The following is a 17,807-nucleotide window of genomic DNA, read 5'->3' as shown; positions in this document are numbered from 1 at the left end:
TGGTGATGTGGTGATGAGGTGATTTGATGTGGGGAAAGAGGAAGCGGGGAGGGCTCAAGCCCTCCTTTTCCTCACTTTGGCTCTGAAAGCCCAGTCCCTAGAGTACGCAGCTCAAGGGTGATGAGATTGGTGCGGCATTGGGATGATGAGGATGGGGTTTCTAATGAAACAAGGCCCTGGGAGTGGCAACTTCAGGGACACTGAGCTATAATCACTAACCAGGCACTTGTTCAATCCTGGTGGGCAGGATAAGAAGATGGAGAGGCACAATCACCTTGCAGAAGTTAGGAAGGAAAATGATTGGGACCAAAGAAATCAGTGGGGAAAAGTAACCAGACAGAGTAACCAGGGAGTCTGTAGCCACTGCAGGAGGTCATAGGAGGAAGAGCCAAAGCATGTGGTGTTGGATTGGAGTAGTTAAGGAGGGCCTCTTGGCCCAAGATGGTCCTGGAGCCAGGCATAAGGATGGGGAGACTGTGGGCAGAGGAACAGAGGAGGGGGGTGGCCCAAGGACAGTTGGTGCTGGAGCTGCTGCTGGCACCCTTGCCATACCCTTTGCTTACCTCTCCCTTCCCCCACAGGAAAGCGTCCCAAAAAGGGCCTGGCTACAGCAAAGCAGAGACTCGGCCGTATCCTGAAAATCCACAGAAATGGCAAACTGCTTCTGTGATCCCCTTTGTGTCCTACCCCTCACCCCTTCACCCCCACTGCCTTCTCCGTTGTCAATTCTCGGGGCACTCCTGGATCCTGCCTGCCCCGGACAAGGTGCTGAGGCGCATTGTCCTGCTTTCTTGGAACTGACCAAAGGCACGGACTCTCCCATGGGCCCCTTCACCTACTCCCTCAACTCCCTTCCCCACTTCCACTGGAGCATCCTGCCTGCCTTTTGCATATCTCTGAGTAGCCAGTAAATGGGAGAGGTTTCCAGCTGACTAGAGCCCTCTTTTCTGCTGCCCCAATCCATTTCCCTTTCACCAGCTTTGTCTGCCCTTTACTGTCATCCCCACTTAAAGCTGGAAAGCAGGACGAGGAGAGGCATGAGGAGAGCCTGGGCCCCTCGGTATTTCCCTGGTCATGAAGTGGGAGGCCCAGTGCTCAACACTTTCTGTGGCTCCATCCCTGTCTCCAGAAGCCTGCCCACCTCTGCCCATTCTCCTGCCTCCTCTTAGCCCAATGGATGTGTCCCACTCAAGACTCGTTCCTGGGAGAAGGCTCTGGCCTCTGCCCCCTCTTGCCAAATGCTTCATGGAAATAAAGAGGAGGGCCCAGAGTCTTCTTGCTGCGCCACCGTGGGCCATTTCCAGAGTGGCCTAGAAAGGCCATGGGCTGACTTCATTCATCCTCGGGAGGAAGAGAGATTCCTGTCACTTCTCAAGGTGGGGAGAGGACCAACACCCAAGACTTTGACCGAGACTTTGTAGCCCATTGGAGGAAACTACTTTTGGGTGGCTACAGACGAAGCCACCTCTCCCAGGGTGAGCTCCAGGGATTTGCCTAGAGTTTGAGGTCCTGCAGAACATTATCCACATAGCTTTGGCTGGGCCCCAGGATGCAAAAACCATCTCCCAAACGCCTTGAAAGCATCTGCCACTGAAGCAGATAGCCCTTGCTCTACGGCCTGATCCCTTCACCCGTACCACAGAGCACAGCCTGGACCTTCTGGAGAGGATGTGGCAGGACAGCTCACCCCAGGTTCTCCATCAGGAGCCTCCCTGCTTCTCTCCCCACCTTGAGGTCTTGGTCTGAAGAAGACTTCAGAACTCACATCTTCACTCCTGGACCTTTACACTCCCAGATGTCAGGTGGACGCTCAAGCAGAGTGCTGATGTGGGGGGAGCCCGAGCCTAGGAGCGGAGATGCCCACCTGTAAAGGAGCAGATCATCTGAACCTCCCACCCCCTCTTCCCTTTGTGAATGTTTCTATTGTCCAGACAGTGCCCACCCCCTCCCTCACCCTCCCCCAGCTCCCACCTGTCTTGCCTCCCTGGTGACCTGGACTGGATGGAGAATGTCTCCCTCTCTCCATTTCGGCACTGCCCAAGTGGAGTGCTTCATTGTCTTCTACCCCCCACTTTAACTTCACCTCAGTTTTCTCAGTGCTTCTGGGGAACTTAACAGCTACTGTGCAGGCCACAGGGAATATGTGAGGCTTCCCTGGTTGTCTTCGTGTCTCCAGTTTGTCTTTCTTTTCTCCACAGCCCATCTACTCTCCTTCCTTGGAATCAGGGGTCCCTTAGCCCCATTTCCTTTTCCTATCTTGGGGGCCCCAGGGGCCAAGCAGTCCTCCATCTATTCACACCAAAGGCAAAAAAGCCTGGCTACCTCCCCCTTAGCACGTGAGGTTCCCACTCCCCTTCCCTCTGTTTCTGCCCAGCTTTGCTTTTCTTGGGGATTTCAAAGCAACAGAGGGTAGTGAGGGGAGGGAAGGAGGGCAGCCTGTGTCCCTGTGTAGGCAACTGCCTGACTAGGCCCTGACTGCTGTAACCAAGACCAGGACCCCAGCCCTTCTGCCCATTAACACCCCCCTCCCCTTGATCCTTCAAAGGCAGCTAAATTGCTAGCATATCCCCCCTGGTTCCAGGCCTCTTTCCCTTCTGTTTCTTTGTTAAAAGTTTTGTGGAGCTGAAACCCAACCTCCATTTGACTGGGTTTCTGTTTAATTTAGTTGGGCTCTCAGAGCTGGCTGTTTGTTGTTTTGTGTTTTAAATGAAAAGCAAGTTTACCCTCAGATTTACGCTTTTCCAAAGAGGCTAGTGTGCTTTTTTTTTTTTTTTAATATTTCAGGTTCTAAGTGAAGTGAGTTGGGGAGGGGTTGGGAGTGGTTGTAACCAAGGTTTAGAACATGATGAGAGAGTTACCTCTGGTCTCCAATCCCCAGCACAGAGCTGGGGCTTGGATAGGGGGCAGGGAGAGAGGATTTCTATTCACCTTTAATATATTTTTACAAAAAAGCAATTTAAAAACAAGCCCACCGCTTCTGTACATGTCTAAATATATTTTTAGAAGTGGGTAGGATTGTGAATTTCTGATGCAGGGCCTTTTTATAAACAGGTTAGAATAGCATCATACAGACTTCTCTGTTGGTTTTTTTTCCCCTGTTTTTTTCTTATGTTGTGTTACTAATGTAATTTATATATTTTTTTTAGATCCTCCCTTTCCTATAGAGATAAAAGTGATTTATCTTGGCAATTGCTTTGCTCAGCATTCTTTTTTATTTTGGTGGTGGTGGGAGTGGTGGGGTGTTGGGGTCCAGGAGTACTGCCTTCTCTTTACATTCTGTCTCTCTCATCAACTCACCTCTTCCCTAGTGCACAGCCTTATGCCTGAGGTGGGGAGGGGACAGGATCCCTGCCCTCACAAGAGACACAGTTCACACACCAAAAACAGTCAAAAGTATAGTGAGCAGAAAAGAAGGGGGTGCAACAATTCAAAGGGGCCTGACAAGTTTGTTGGGAAGGCTTTCCATGGCTTCCATGGGCAGTTTTTACTGACTATACCTGTATCCTCTTTCTGTGAATGTGAAGTTGTGGGGTTTTATTTTTTCTTCCCCTTCTCTCTCTCTCTCTCTGACATGTTTCTCCAAGCTGAACTTGATTACTGTGTTTAGGGCCAGTGCAAGGGATATAATTATTAGAGCTAGCATATCATGCTCATTTCCTTGTGCCAGATACTGCTCTTAGTGTTCTATGTATATTGATTCATTTCATCATCACCAGTATCCTCATGCTACTGATGAGGAAACAGGCAAAGGAAACTTCCGGCATCACACATCATACGTTGTGGAGCCAACCTGGTTCCACAGTCTGTGTTCTTATTACTCTGTTCTAGCACCTCTCACTGATAACCACTACCATTTAAGTGCCTCTTCTGTGCCAGGCGTTGGGCTAGGGATTTTACCTAGGATATGTCATTTAATTCTCACTGACAACCCCAGGAGATAGTTACTAGCCCTATTTTACAGTGAAGGAGACTGAAGCTTGCCACTGGCCTTCCACAACAGGATCTCCCTGATGCCAAAATTCATGTTCTTTCCTCTCATCATGTTAGAAAAATTTCAGCAGCTCAATGACCCAACAGAAGTTTATTGAGCACTTGTGTGCAAGACGTAGCATTGAGAGTTGTGTCCTGAGGAGAGCCCTTGGGGTGATGTCAGAAGCCTCAGTTCCAAATTTACCACCACCTGGACTCTGTGACCGACAGCAGGCTGCTTACTGTCTGAGGGTCACTGTAAAAGAAGTTTGAACCCAATCAGGATTTCTTCATCCTGGAGATTTTGCTTCTGTAGGCTCTGGGGTGAGGCTGGCTGGGTTTGGCACCTACCAGCTAAATGACCTCCTCCAGCTCTCCCAATGTGAATCTTGGTATTGGGCAGGATTTGGATAGAGAAGGTTCTTGTCTGGGGCATGGGGGATCTGTGTCTCCTGGTAGAGAGGCAACAGGGAAGAGAGGAGGGATTTTAGAGTCCTTGCAGGAATGGTGGGCTGGGTTCTCTCTGTCACCAACTCCCACCCCACCCTTTCCAGTAAGGGGCCAAAGCATTGTCACCAGCCTCAGGTTAGAGGAGAAGCTAGAGTCTTGGTCACCTTACTCATTTATGCAGGAGGTACCAGCAGATGAGAGGCTTCTGTCTAACAAATGGAAGGAGAACGAGAACACCCAACTTCAGTCTTCTCTCTTTTCAATATGGAGTGGGAAAGTGCATAGGACTTGTCACTAAGAGCCTGCCTTCTCAATGATTAACCAAGTAATTTAGGGGAGATTGCTTGTCTTGATATCAGATGGAATGATCTCACCTATGGAGCCCTCTAATGCATGGTCACTCCTAAACTTTCTGGATGCTGTTAATTCCCATACTGAATCCTCTAGCCCTGACCTGTCCTGAGTACACATCACACACACTTCTGCTTGCCTGTATTGTGTTCCCTGCCTCAAGTACACAGGCTCCTCCCTTTCCATCAGGACCCCGTTCACACCCAGTTGACTGAAATGGCACTTGTCTCCAGTAAGCTGAGTGGAGGAGAAGAGCACCATATGGTACAATGTGATGATAGAGACAAGCACAGGATGCTGGTCAGGGAATCTGTCCCAGGGAAGCTGGGAGTTCAGACAAGGCTTCCTGTCAGGGGTGGTGTTTGAGCTGAAGGATGAAAATTAATTAGCCAGTCAGGCAGAGAACAGTGGGAAGAGTATTCCAAACAAAGGCAATAGCATGAATAAAAACAGAAGTGGAGGCAAAAAGAAAAATCCATGTGCATATAGAGGACAGGCAATTTAGTATAACTGCAGCTGTAACTTTTATCTGGGGGAACATATGCAGAGTCTCCAAGAAGGAATGTATAGTTTGAGAAGGCATATGATCCAAATTGATTAGTTTTTAGGCACAATATTTATTTTAAAACCTCAGATAATGGAGGATATGTAATTTGATGTTTGTCAAAAGACATAGCTGTATCCCATGAATGACAGAGAATCATTAAAGGGGTTTAAGCAGAAAATGGCATGATCCAACTTGCTTTTTAAAAAGATCCCCTTGCCAGTCATAGGAGTGGATTAGGAGGGAGAGAGATGAAGATAGGGAGATGAGTGAGGAAGTTACTGAAAGAGGGATGGGGAGGGCACCATCTTATCTTCTAATGCCCCATCAAATGCCACTTCCCTAAGGAAGTCTTCACCCAACTCTGCAGTCGATTCTGACCTTTTCTTGACTTCTACATCTCATAAAGGGTGGATATTCCAGGCCATTTTCAGGAGGCATAACCATGGAGTCAGCCACTTATACAACCCAAGTGATAGAAGTTGCACCCCTCTATTCCCATTTTCAGCTTTTTAACTCTCAAGAAAGCTCTCCTTTCCTATAGGACCACAACATAATGCCAGCACTCACCAATGAATGTGATAAGAGAGATACAATACCCATTTTATATTTTCCTTGTCAGGAGTCCAGCAAGCCTCCATCACATTCCATTCCATTCTATCATACAGAGCCTTTCAGGGTTATCTCCCCAAAGTCCTCTCTTCATCATCTCTTCCTGCATAAAAACATCCATGGCTTCCCACTGCTTATTACACCTTCTGGGTTTCAAGGCTTTTCAAACCTGGCCCAACCTGGAGACAATGGGCTGTGGTGGAAGGAGGATGTACCTGGGAGCTGAGAAAACCAATGACTCGATTCCAACTCTGCCACCTATGGGATTTTGAGCTGGCTACTTCATGTTTCCTTGACTCAGTTTAATCATCTATAACATGAAGATACAATTCCTACCTCATAGTATTGTTGGGAGGAATTATATCAGTGTCATTAAAGAACTTAATTCTATGACGAGCACTCAGGTCATTGGTAAATCTAGTTTAATTTTCACCTGTTAAAATTTGCCCAACAAGGCCTATAATCTTATAAAGATTACAGAGAAAGTAAGCCTTTAAAGGAATCAGAATATTTCAACCTGGGGTGGGAAATCAAGTTGGCTTCATGAGGAACATGTTTGAAGGACATAGAAAGATAGCTGAGTCAATAGGTGTGGTGAGCCTTACACTCTGTAGAGGAAATACAACTAAATCTATGACACAAAGTTGCTGGAAGGTGCCAGAGTATCATCCCATGCCAGTTCAATATCATTAGTTCAGTTCTACAATGGTTTATCAAAGCTTATTTTGTGTCAGGCCCTGTGCATGCCTTTGGAGGACTTAATCCTAAGGAACATGTGGTTTAGTACACAGACATGGAAACCCAAGTACAGCAATACTAGGATAAATACTGTTACAAATAAGTATAGGGTGCTATGGGAGCATGAAGGAAGGAGACCAAACCCAGTGTGAGGAGCAGGAAAGTCTTCTAGGAAGAAACAACACCTGAGTTGACTATTGAAGGGCAATTCACCAGGCAAGGGAAGGCAGAAGGATGAGTTGGAATAGAGCATTACAAGCAAAAGGAACAGCATAAGCAAAAGTAGAAAATCAAAGCAGCCTGGTTTGTGGGTGGAACTACAAGACTTTGAGTTGAGTTGGTGTACTGGGGTGAGATGGCAAATGTTGGGAGATGAAGCTGAAGAGGTTGGCAGGAACGCAATCATGAAGGTCTGATTTATGTTTCAGAACGTTCTTTCTGGCGATCCTTGGGGTGGGGAGAGACAAAAGCGGGTTAGTGTGGAGGCCAGTGTGAGGGTGGTTGCAAGATTCCAATTAAGATGCAGTGAGGTCTAAACCAGGGCAGTGACTATGAAGATACTAGAGATGTTAACCCACACCTCCCTTTTTTATTTCCCTGATATTTTACTATGAACATTTTCAAGAATTCAGAAAATCAAAGTAATTATACAGTGAATACCCATATATTTACCATCTAGATTCTACATCAGTGTTTTACTACACTTGCTTTGTCAAATATATCTATCTATTCATCTATCAACCCATCTTATTTTTTATGCATTTCAAAATTTGATACCTGTAACCCATTCTCTTAAACACTTCTGCATGCATGCCATAAACTAGAGTTCAATATATGTTTGTGATTCTTTTTTAGCTAAAATATTCACACAATGAATACAACTTTCACATACTTTAAGAGTATAATTTCATGTTTTCATAAATGTATATACCTGTGTAACCCACACCCCTATCAAGACACAGAACATTACCATCCATCCAGAAAGTTCCCAGATGTCTCTTCCCAATCACAGCCCTTCTTCCTGCCACAGTAGGCCTTGAGTTTGAAAGGGTAGGATTTGAAAATAGATGATCCAGGAGGAGAGTCTGGGTGGCTTCCCTTTTCAGCAAAGTCATGAAGGCAGGTAGCCATGGGGTATACACAAGCATTAGTAAACAAGCTTGGATGGATGGATGCCTTTCAACCTCCCTCCTCTATCCCTCCTGAGCCTCATCTTTATGGGTCAATTCATGAAATGGTGAGGCAGAGAGGAATTGAGTCAAGGGACTGCCGGGCCCTCAGGAACTAACAATCTTGTGGGGGAGACAGAGAGAAACACGGTCATAATTCCATGTGACAGATGTTGAATGTTGCATTGTACCAGGGTCAGTGCTATAACAGAGGAAAGAGTGGAAAGTGAGATAAAACAACACAGAAGTTCCACAAGGGTTTGGGGTGTGTGTGGGTGGGGGGAAGGAGGAGAGATAAAGCGAGTGGCTCAGACTCTTGGGAGGGACTGGAGGAGCTCAAAGGAAAAAGGGAGGAAGAGCATTTAGGAGCCATGAAAATGTACCTGGAGGTGAAAGGACTTAAATCTTGAATGATGTTGACTTTGATTATATGTGTGGTAGACACAAAGATATTTTAAGTTGCAAGTAACAGAAAATGCAAGTCAAGCATGGGACATTGGCTTATGTAATTGAAAAGCCTAAAAGTATGTGGATTTTAGGCACAGTTTAATCAGAGCTTTCGTATGTGTTAGCTTTGTCTTCAGGATATTTCTTCATGGTTAAAAGATGGCTTCACACAACAGCAAAAGAAAACATCAAAACAAAACGAAAAGACAACCTACGGAATGGGAGAAAATATTTGCAAATGATATGACAGATAAGGGCTTAATCTCCAAAATATACAAACAGCTCATACAACTCAAGAGCAACAACAAAACCAAACAACTAGGGACTTCCCTGGTGGCACAGTGGTTAAGAATCCGCCTGCCAAGGCAGGGACATGGGTTCGAGCCCTGGTCCAGGAAGATCCCACATGATGTGGGGCAACTAAGCCCATGTGCCACAACTACTGAGCCTGCACTCTACAGCCCATGAGCCACAGCTACTGAGCCCACGTGCCACAACTACTGAAGCCCACACACCTAGAGCCTGTGCTCTGCAACAAGAGGAGCCACCGCAATAAGAAGCCTGTGCACCACAATGAAGAGTAGCCCCTACTTGCTGCAACTAGAGAAAGCCCACATGCAGCAACAAAGACCCAACATAGCCAAAAATAAAATTAAAAACAACAACAACAAAAAACAACCCAATTGAGAAATGGGCAGAAGAACTTAATAGACATTTCTCCAAAGAAGACATACAGATGGCCAGTATGCACATGAAAATATGCTCAACATTACTAACTATTAGAGAAATAGAGAAATCAAGACTACAATGAGATACCACCTCACACCGGTCAGAATGGCCATCATTAAAATGTCTAAAAATCACAAATGCTGGAGAAGGTGTGGAGAAAAGGAAACCCTCCTACACTGTTGTTGGGAATGTAAGTTGGTGCAGCCACTATGGAGAACAGTATGGATGTTCCTTAAAAAGCTAAAAAGAGGGTTACCATATGACCCAGCAATCCCACTCCTGGGCATATACCCAGACAAAACTATAATTCAAAAAGATACATACACCCCTATGTTCATAGCAGCACTATTCACAGTAGCCAAGACATGGAAACAACCTAAATGTCCATTGACAGATGAATGGATAAAGAAGATGTGGTACATATATACAAAAAAGAATGAAATAATGCCATTTGCAGCAACATGGATGGACCTAGAGATTATCATACTAAGTAAGTGAGAAAGAGAAAGACAAATACCATATGATATCACTTATATGTAGAATCTAAAATATGGCACAAATGAACCTATCTACAAAACAGAAACAGACTCACAGGGCTTCCCTGGTGGCACAGTGGTTAAGAATCTGCCTGCCAATGCAGGAGACACCGGTTCAAGCCCTGGTCCGGGAAGATCCCACATGCTGTGGAGAAACTGAGCCCGTGCGCCACGACTATTGAGCCATTCCATTGCTCTAGAGCCCTCGAGCCACAACTACTGAGCCTGCGTGCCACAACTACTGAAGCCCGCATGCCTAAAGCCCATGCTCTGCAACTAGAGAAAGCCCATGCACAGTGTTGAAGACCCAATGCAGCCAAAAATAAATAAATAAATGTATTTAAAAATACCCCCCCACCCACACACACAGACTCACAGACATAGAGAACTTGTGGTTGCCAAGGGGGAGTGAGGTAGGGGAGGGAAGAACTGGGAGTTTGGGATTAATTAAAAAAAAACAGATGGCTGCACACAACACAGTGCTTCCACTTGTGCTCATTTGTCATCTTATACATTCTCTTTGGTGAAGTGCCTGTTGAAGTCTTTTGATTTTTTTTATTGGGTTGTTTGTTTTCTTGCTATTGAGCTTTGAGAGCTTTTTATATATGTAGGATACAAATTCTTTGTTGGATATGTGATTTGCAAATATTTTCTCCCAGTCTGTAGCTTGTCTTTTTATTCTCTTATCAGTATCTTTTGCTGAGCAAGTGTTTAATTTTGATAAATTCCAATTTTATTTATTTTATGGATCATCATGTTTAAGAGTTATTTGACTAACCCTAGGTCATGAAATTTTTCTCCTATGTTAACCTTCTAAAAGTTTTGTGTTTTACATTTAGATCTATGATCCATTTTGAGATACTTTTTGTATACTGTAAGAGGTTTCGGTCAAGGTTCTTTTTCTGCCCATAAGGTGTTCAATTGTACCAACATCACTTGTTGAAAAAAGTGTCTCTGTTGAATTGCTTTTGTCCCTTTGTCAAAAATCAGGTAGCCGTACTTGTGTGGGTCTATTTCTGTCATGTCTAGTCTGTCCCATTAATCTTAGGCTTCTATACTTCCACCAATACCACACTGTTTTGATTGTAGCTATATAGTAACCCTTAATATCAAATAGAGTTATTCCTCCCACTCCATTCTTCTTTTTCAAAATGGTTGAGCTATTCTAGGGCCTGTGCCTTTTCATATAAATTTTAGAATAAGCTTTTCTGTGCCTACACATACCTTGCTGGTATTTTGAAAGAAATTGCATTGAATCTATAGACCAATTTGGAGAGAACTGACATGTTGAGGGTTTTTTAATATTTTTAGATTTTTATATAATTTTAAATTGAAGTATAATAAGTATAATATACATAAATAGAAGGGCACAAATTCAAAATGTACAGATTAAGGAATTGTCATAAAGTGAACACATCCCTGTAATCATTACCCAGTTCAAGAAATATAATGAGTAGCACCCAGGAGATTGTGTCTTAACACAAAAGAGATAAGAGATGAGCTCTTGAGATGAAGAGTCCCTTAAAGAGCTATACCCTCAAGGAAAAGGATGAGAAAATAGCCTTCCTACTGGCATAAGGACACAATGAGGCAGCTTGTCTGTCTTGACTTGGGCTTTGGATGGGGGACAACTTTTTCTTAACTGTGTAACTGAGCTTCACATGTGTTTGTGGTTCAAGCCCATACTACTTACATGGGCTGAGAACCTACAACTTGTAAAATTAACAGAAAACCTGATCTCTCTGGGGGATCTGACAAAAGCAAACACCAAACCTCAGTATGAACATGCTTGCAAGCCAGGCTGAATAGGAATTTCATAGATAAAACCCAGTTGAATGTGAACAAAATAATCCACAATAAGCAATAGTCATCAAACAACAAACAGTAGGATTAAACCTTTATGAACTTCAGATAATTGAAGAATCTAAGAGTTAATTATGTTAAATTTGATTAAGAACATAAAAGAAGAAATAAAAAACATAAAAGAACAAAGCACTATTTTTAAAAAGAAGTAGATTTGAAAAAAGAACTAAAGCTGACTTCTAGAAATGAAAAATGCAGTAATTGAAAATTAAAACTCAGTGAATGAGTTAAACAGATTAGATACTGTTGAAGAGATCATTTAATTGGAACACAGATCTTCGGAAATTACTCAGCAGATAGCAACATAGAGTTAAAGAGAGAAAAAAGAGGCTAGGATATATGGAGGACAGAATGAGAAGGTCTTACAAAGGAGTAATTGGAGTTGCAGAAGGAATAAATAGGTGGGAAAGAGGGGAAAGGTAATATACAACTGCCAACTCAACATTTTCACTTGGAAATATATCCAAAATGTAACGCCTGATCTTCCCTCCTCAAAACTGTTTCTCTCCTGGTCTCCCTCATATTAGTAGATGGCAACTTCATCCTTTCAGTTTCTTAAGCCAAAAACCTTAGGGAGTCCTTGATTCACCTCTTTCACACCCCATATCCAAGCTGAAGGCAAATCCCATTGGCTTTCCTTCAAAGTATTTCCAAAATCTGACCACTTTTCACCATCTCCACTGCTACCACCTTGGCCAGAACCATCATCATTTCTCACCTGGAAAATTACAATAGCCTCCTAACCCATCTCGCTGTTTCCTCCATTGCTTCTCTATAATCTAATTTCAACATGGTATCAAGGGAGATCTTTTTAAAAATATAAGTCAGAGACTTCCACTTGAGGTAAGATGGAGAAGACATACTTTTCTCTGTTCCATCCACTAAATACAACTTGGGTATTACATATAAACAAACACAAGACTTTGAAAGGCAGAGAGAAGGCAAATCAGCTAAGGGCATTGGCACCTGAGAAACAGCACAGTGATAAGTTCCTTGGTTTGTTTGTGTTTTGTTTTGTTTTGCCTCATACATCCAGACTGGATACTGGAGAAGCTGGCAATCCACAAACACCAACAGATGCAGACAGAAAAAGATCCAAGAAAAGCCTGCTTTCTCTAGCTAAAGGATCCATAAAGGGGTAACCTAGAAACAGAGAAAACCTTTAGACGATGACCATTTTACTCCAGCCAAGCACAGAAAAACTGTGGCTCCACCCCTACCCTCACTAACAAAGACTGAGTGAAGAGCCTAGACTCTTTGTGGGCTGTGATGAGAAACTGCAACCTTCAACATGGTGGTGTCAGAGAAAGCCAAGTGGAGAACATGGATTTCCACTCCCACGTAGCAGTAATGTTGTGGCACCCTAATTTCCCTTATCAGGGTCTTCTCAGAAGAGGCCAGCTCCAACAAAAGATTTAACTAAGGTCCAGAGTCTCATAACAATACCCAAGTGTCCAGGTTTCAATAAAAAAAAGCACTTGTACTAAGAACCAGGAAAAGATCTCAAATTGAATAAGAAAAGACAATCAACAGATGCTAACAGCAAGATGAAATAGATGATAAGATCTTCTGACAAGTGTAAAAGAACCATTATAAAAATGCTTAACAAGCAATTGTAAACCCACTTGAAATAAATGAAAAAGAAAATTCTCAGCAAAGCAATAGAAGATATAAAGAAGAACAAAATGAAAATTTTAGAACTAAAATCTTAAATAACTAAAATTAAAAACTCAATAGAGGGAGTTCCCTGGTGGCCTAGTGGTTAGGATTCCGGGCTTTCACTGCTGTGGCCTGGGTTCAATCGCTGGTCAGGGAACTGAGATCCCACAAGCCATGCAGTGCCAAAAAACCCAAACCAAAACAAACAAAAAACTCAGTGGATGGGTTCAACAGCAGAGAAGACAAATGAGAAAATAATCAGAGAAGTTGAAGATAGAAAAATAGAAATGACCCAGTCTGACCACAGCTCCTGGAACTGATAGGTGACTTCAGCAAGGCTACAGGATACAAGATCAACATACAAAAAAATCAACTGTATTTCTGTATACTAACAATCAATACCTGGAAGCTGAAATTAAGATTATGTAAATTTAAAATGTACAATCACTTAAAAATGCAATACTTACATGTAAATCTAACAGAACATGTATAGGACTTGTATGCTAAAAATACAAAATGCTGATGAAAGAAATCAAAGAAGATCTAACTAAACAGAGGCAGTTTGTGCTCGTTGATTAGAAGACCCTACATAGTAAAGATATCGGTTCTCCCCAATTGATATATAAGTTTAATACAATTTCTGTCAAAATTCCCAGCAAGATTTTTTTTTGTAGTTAGACAAGATTATTCTATTTGTATGGAAAGGCAAAGGAACTAGAATAACTACAGTGGGTTGAATGTTGTCCCCACCTCCCACAAATATATGCTCACTTCCTAACCCGCAAAGCCTGTGAATGTGACTTTATTCAGTAAAAGGATCCTTGCAATTGTGATTAAGTCAAGGATCTTGAGATGAGAGCATCATGGATTGATGGATCATGGATCTGAATGAGCCCTGAATGCAATGACAACTATCCTTATAAGAGACAGAAGAGAAGACACAGACACAGAGGATAAGGCCATTTGAAGATGGACGCAGAGATTGGAGTTATGCAGCCACAAGGCAAAAAATACGTGGAGCCACCAGAAACTGGAAGAGGAAAAGGATTCTCCCCTAGAGCCTTTGGAGGGAGGGCAACCCTACCAACACCTTGATTTCAGACATCTGGTCTCCAGGACTGTAAGAGAATAAATTTCCATTGTTTTAAGCCACCAAGTTTGTGATAGATAATTTGTTATGGCAGCCCTAGGAAACTAATAAAACAGCTAAAACAATTATGGAAAAGGAAAAAAAAGTGGGAAGAATCACTCTACTTGACTTTAACACATTGTATAGCCACTGTGATTAAGACTGTGGTTTCAGTGGAAAGATAGACACAGAGATCAATGGAACAGATAGAGAACACAGAAATAGGTAACCTATCTACACACAAATACAGCCAACTCATTTTTTTTGGACAAAGGTGCAAAAAATTTAATGGAGGAAAGATAGTCTTTTCAACAAAAAGGTGCTGGAGCAATTAGATATCTATAGGGGAAAAGTGAACCTTGACCTAGACTTCACACCTTATGTAGAAATTAACACAAAATGGGTCATAAATTTAAATGTAAACATAAAATTATAAAACCCTCATAAGATAATGTGTGAGAAATCTTTGGGACCTAGGGCTTGGTGAAGAGTTTTTAGACATGACACCAAAAACAGAAAAGAAAAAAATTTGATAAATTGGACTTCATTAACATTTTGCTCTAAGTCCCTGTTAAGAGGATTAAAAGGCAAACTAAAGACTGGGAGAAAATATTTGCAAACCACAAATCTGACAAGGGACTCATATCTAGAATATATATAGAACTATCAAAACTCTCTATTAAACAAACAACCTAATTATTAGAAAATTGGTAAAAAAAAAAAGACATTTCACTGAAGAGGATATATGGATGACAAATAAACATGAGAAAATATGTCCAATGTCATTAGCCATTAAGGAAATGCAAATTGTGCCTATGTTGGGACATCTCTACACACCCACTAGAACAGCTAAAATTAAAAATAATGATAGTGCCAAATGTTGGCAAAACTGAGGTGAAATTGGATCTGTCATACTTTGCTGGTGGAATGTAAAATGGTACAGCCACCCTGGAAAACAGCTTTTCAGTTTCCTAAAAAACTAAGCATACACTTATCATATGACCCAGGAATTTTGACTCCTAAGCATTTACCCTAACAAAATGAAAATATGTCTGCACAAAAACCTGTACCCATATGTTCATAACAGCTTTATTTGTAATAGCCAAACACTGGAAATGAACTTTTGGTATACACAACTTGTATGGGCCTTAAGGGCATTATGTTGAGTGGAAAACGCCAGTCACACACTGTATGTCAATAGATAAATGGTTAAACAAACTGTGGTACATCCATGCCATTGAATACTATTCAGCAACCTAAAGCGGTAAACTATTGGTGCATGCAACAACTTGGATGGGTTCCAGGGTCATTATGCTGAATGAAAAAGTCCAATCTTAAAATGTGATATACTGTATGATTTCATTTTTATAATGCTCTGGAAATGACAAAATCAGAGAAATGGAAAAAAAGATTATTACTTGTTGGTAAGGATTAGGGATGGTGGCACGGAAAGTGGGAAGTACAACTACAAAGGGGAAGCATGAGGGAGATCTGTATGGCAATGGAATAATTCTGTATCTTGATTGTGGTGGTTACATGAAACTACACATGATAAAATGACATAGAATGATACACAAGACAATGCAAAAAATGTCAAATTCCTGTTTACACACACAGAGTACAATATAATGTTGTATTATAATTATGTAAGATTCATCCATTACAGGAAACTGGGTGAGCACAAGACCTTCTGAACTATCTTTGCAATAGTCTTTATAATTTGAAAATTAAAAGTTTAAAAATGTAAGTCAAATCATATCATTCATCAGCTCAAAATCCTGCAGTGATTCCTTATCTTACTCAGAGTAAAAGTCCAAATCCTTAGATCCCTTACTTGTTGCCCCTGTCAACTCTCTGACCTCTTCTTCCACTCTCCCTTCATGCACTCTAGTCAAGCCACACTGACCTCCTTGCTGTTCCTTGAAATTGCCGGGCATACTCTTGCCCTTGCTCTAGCTAGAAATTTATAAACCTCTGTTCTGGGGATTTTTCTTTACTTTTTGATCATTTCTTTCCTTTTCCCCTGTTCTTTCTGGAATCCCTTTTATTTGGAAATTAGCTCTTCTGGTCTGGACCTCTTGTTTCTTCTCATTCCTTTCCTAATCCTCTCTCTCTCTCTCTCTCTCTTTTTCTCTCTCTCTCTCCCTCCTTTCCTTCCCTGCCCCCCACCCCATATTAATTAATTATTTGCATTTACTTCCTGGAAGATTTCTTCAAACATATCATCCAAACCTTCCAACAAGTTTTTCATTTCTGCTGATATATTTTTAATTTCCAAGAGCATATTTTCTGTTGTTTTAAAAATTGCGTTCTGTTCTTGTTTCGTGAATATATTATCTTCTGAGAAATGGTTAATAGCTTTTAAAAGAGGTTTCCTCTTACTGCATAGTTTCCTTCAAGTTTCTTCTCATCCCACTTTATCTTTCACGTTAGAGACTTTACTCAGGAGAATGATAATCTGTTTGAACATGTTCTCTTAACTCCCTGTTGCAACATAGGATTCCTAATCTCAATTATACTTACAGTTCCCCATTCCAGAGACCCTGTTTTACCCTCTTCTAAAAGTAATCCTTGAGTCTTTTGCCAGGAAACAGGAGATAAATCACCCAGTTTACAGAATGAGGAGGGGATCTGGAAATCTAAATGCTTCTTAAACAGACTTTCATGCAATCCTTCTGTTTTTAGCCCCACTTTCATTACCACTTCCAAAACTATCTGAAGTATCCCGATGACCTTTTCTACAGAAATAAAAAAAGCCAATCCTAAATTCATATGGAATTGCAGGGGACCACAAATAGCTAAAACAATCGTGACAAGAGCAAAGTTGGAACTTGCCTATTTTAAAACATAAAGCTACAGTAATCAAAATAGTGTGGCACTGGCATAAATATGGATATGTAGACCAATGAAATAGAACTGAGAATCCATAAATAAACCCATGCATATATGGTTAGTTGATTTTTAACATCATTATTGGAGTATAAATGCTTTACAATGATGTGTTAGTTTCTGCTTTATAACAAAGTGAATCACTTATACATATACGTATGTTCTCATATCAATTCCCTCATGCATCTTCCTCCCTCCCACCCTCCCTATCCCACCCCTCTAGGTGGTCAAAAACAACCGAGCTGATCTCCCTGTGCTATGTGGCTGCTTCCCACTAGCTATCTATTTTACGTTTGGTAGTGTATATATGTCCATGTCACTCTCTCACTTTGTCACAGCTTACCCTTCCCCCTCCCCATATCCTCATGGCCATTCTCTAGTATGTCTGTGTCTTTATTCCCGTCTAAACACTGGCTTCTTCATAACATTTTTTCCCTTAGATTCCATATATATGTGTTAGCATATGGTATTTGTCTTTCTCTTTCTGACTTACTTCACTCTGTATGACAGACTCTAGGTCCATTCACCTCACCATAAATAACTCAATTTCTTTTCTTTTTATGGCTGAGTAATATTCCATTGTATATATGTGCACCATCTTCTTTATCCATTCATCCGATGATGGACACCTAGGTTACTTCCATCTCCTGGCGATTGTATATAGAGCTGCAATGAACATTTTGGTACATGACTCTTTTTGAATTATGATTTTCTCACGGAAT

General features: G+C 41.8%; 1 protein-coding gene across 1 annotated transcript in view; it reads left to right on the top strand.

Moving 5' to 3' along the window:
- Nucleotides 1–1,826, top strand: part of PHF8 (PHD finger protein 8) — a 95,032-nt gene extending 93,206 nt beyond the window's left edge. The window contains exon 21 of the mRNA XM_082681639.1: nucleotides 582–1,826. Within this exon, the coding sequence (XP_082537765.1) occupies nucleotides 582–670 (89 nt within the window). The 3' untranslated portion in view covers nucleotides 671–1,826. The remainder of the gene's footprint in view (nucleotides 1–581) is intronic.
- The last annotated feature ends 15,981 nt before the right edge of the window (nucleotides 1,827–17,807 follow it).

Source organism: Grampus griseus (assembly GCF_964374135.1).
Source record: "Grampus griseus genome assembly, chromosome: X".
Lineage (NCBI taxonomy): Eukaryota > Metazoa > Chordata > Mammalia > Artiodactyla > Delphinidae > Grampus > Grampus griseus.
Note: the sequence above shows the minus strand (reverse complement) of the source record. Positions and strands in the feature narration are given on the sequence as shown.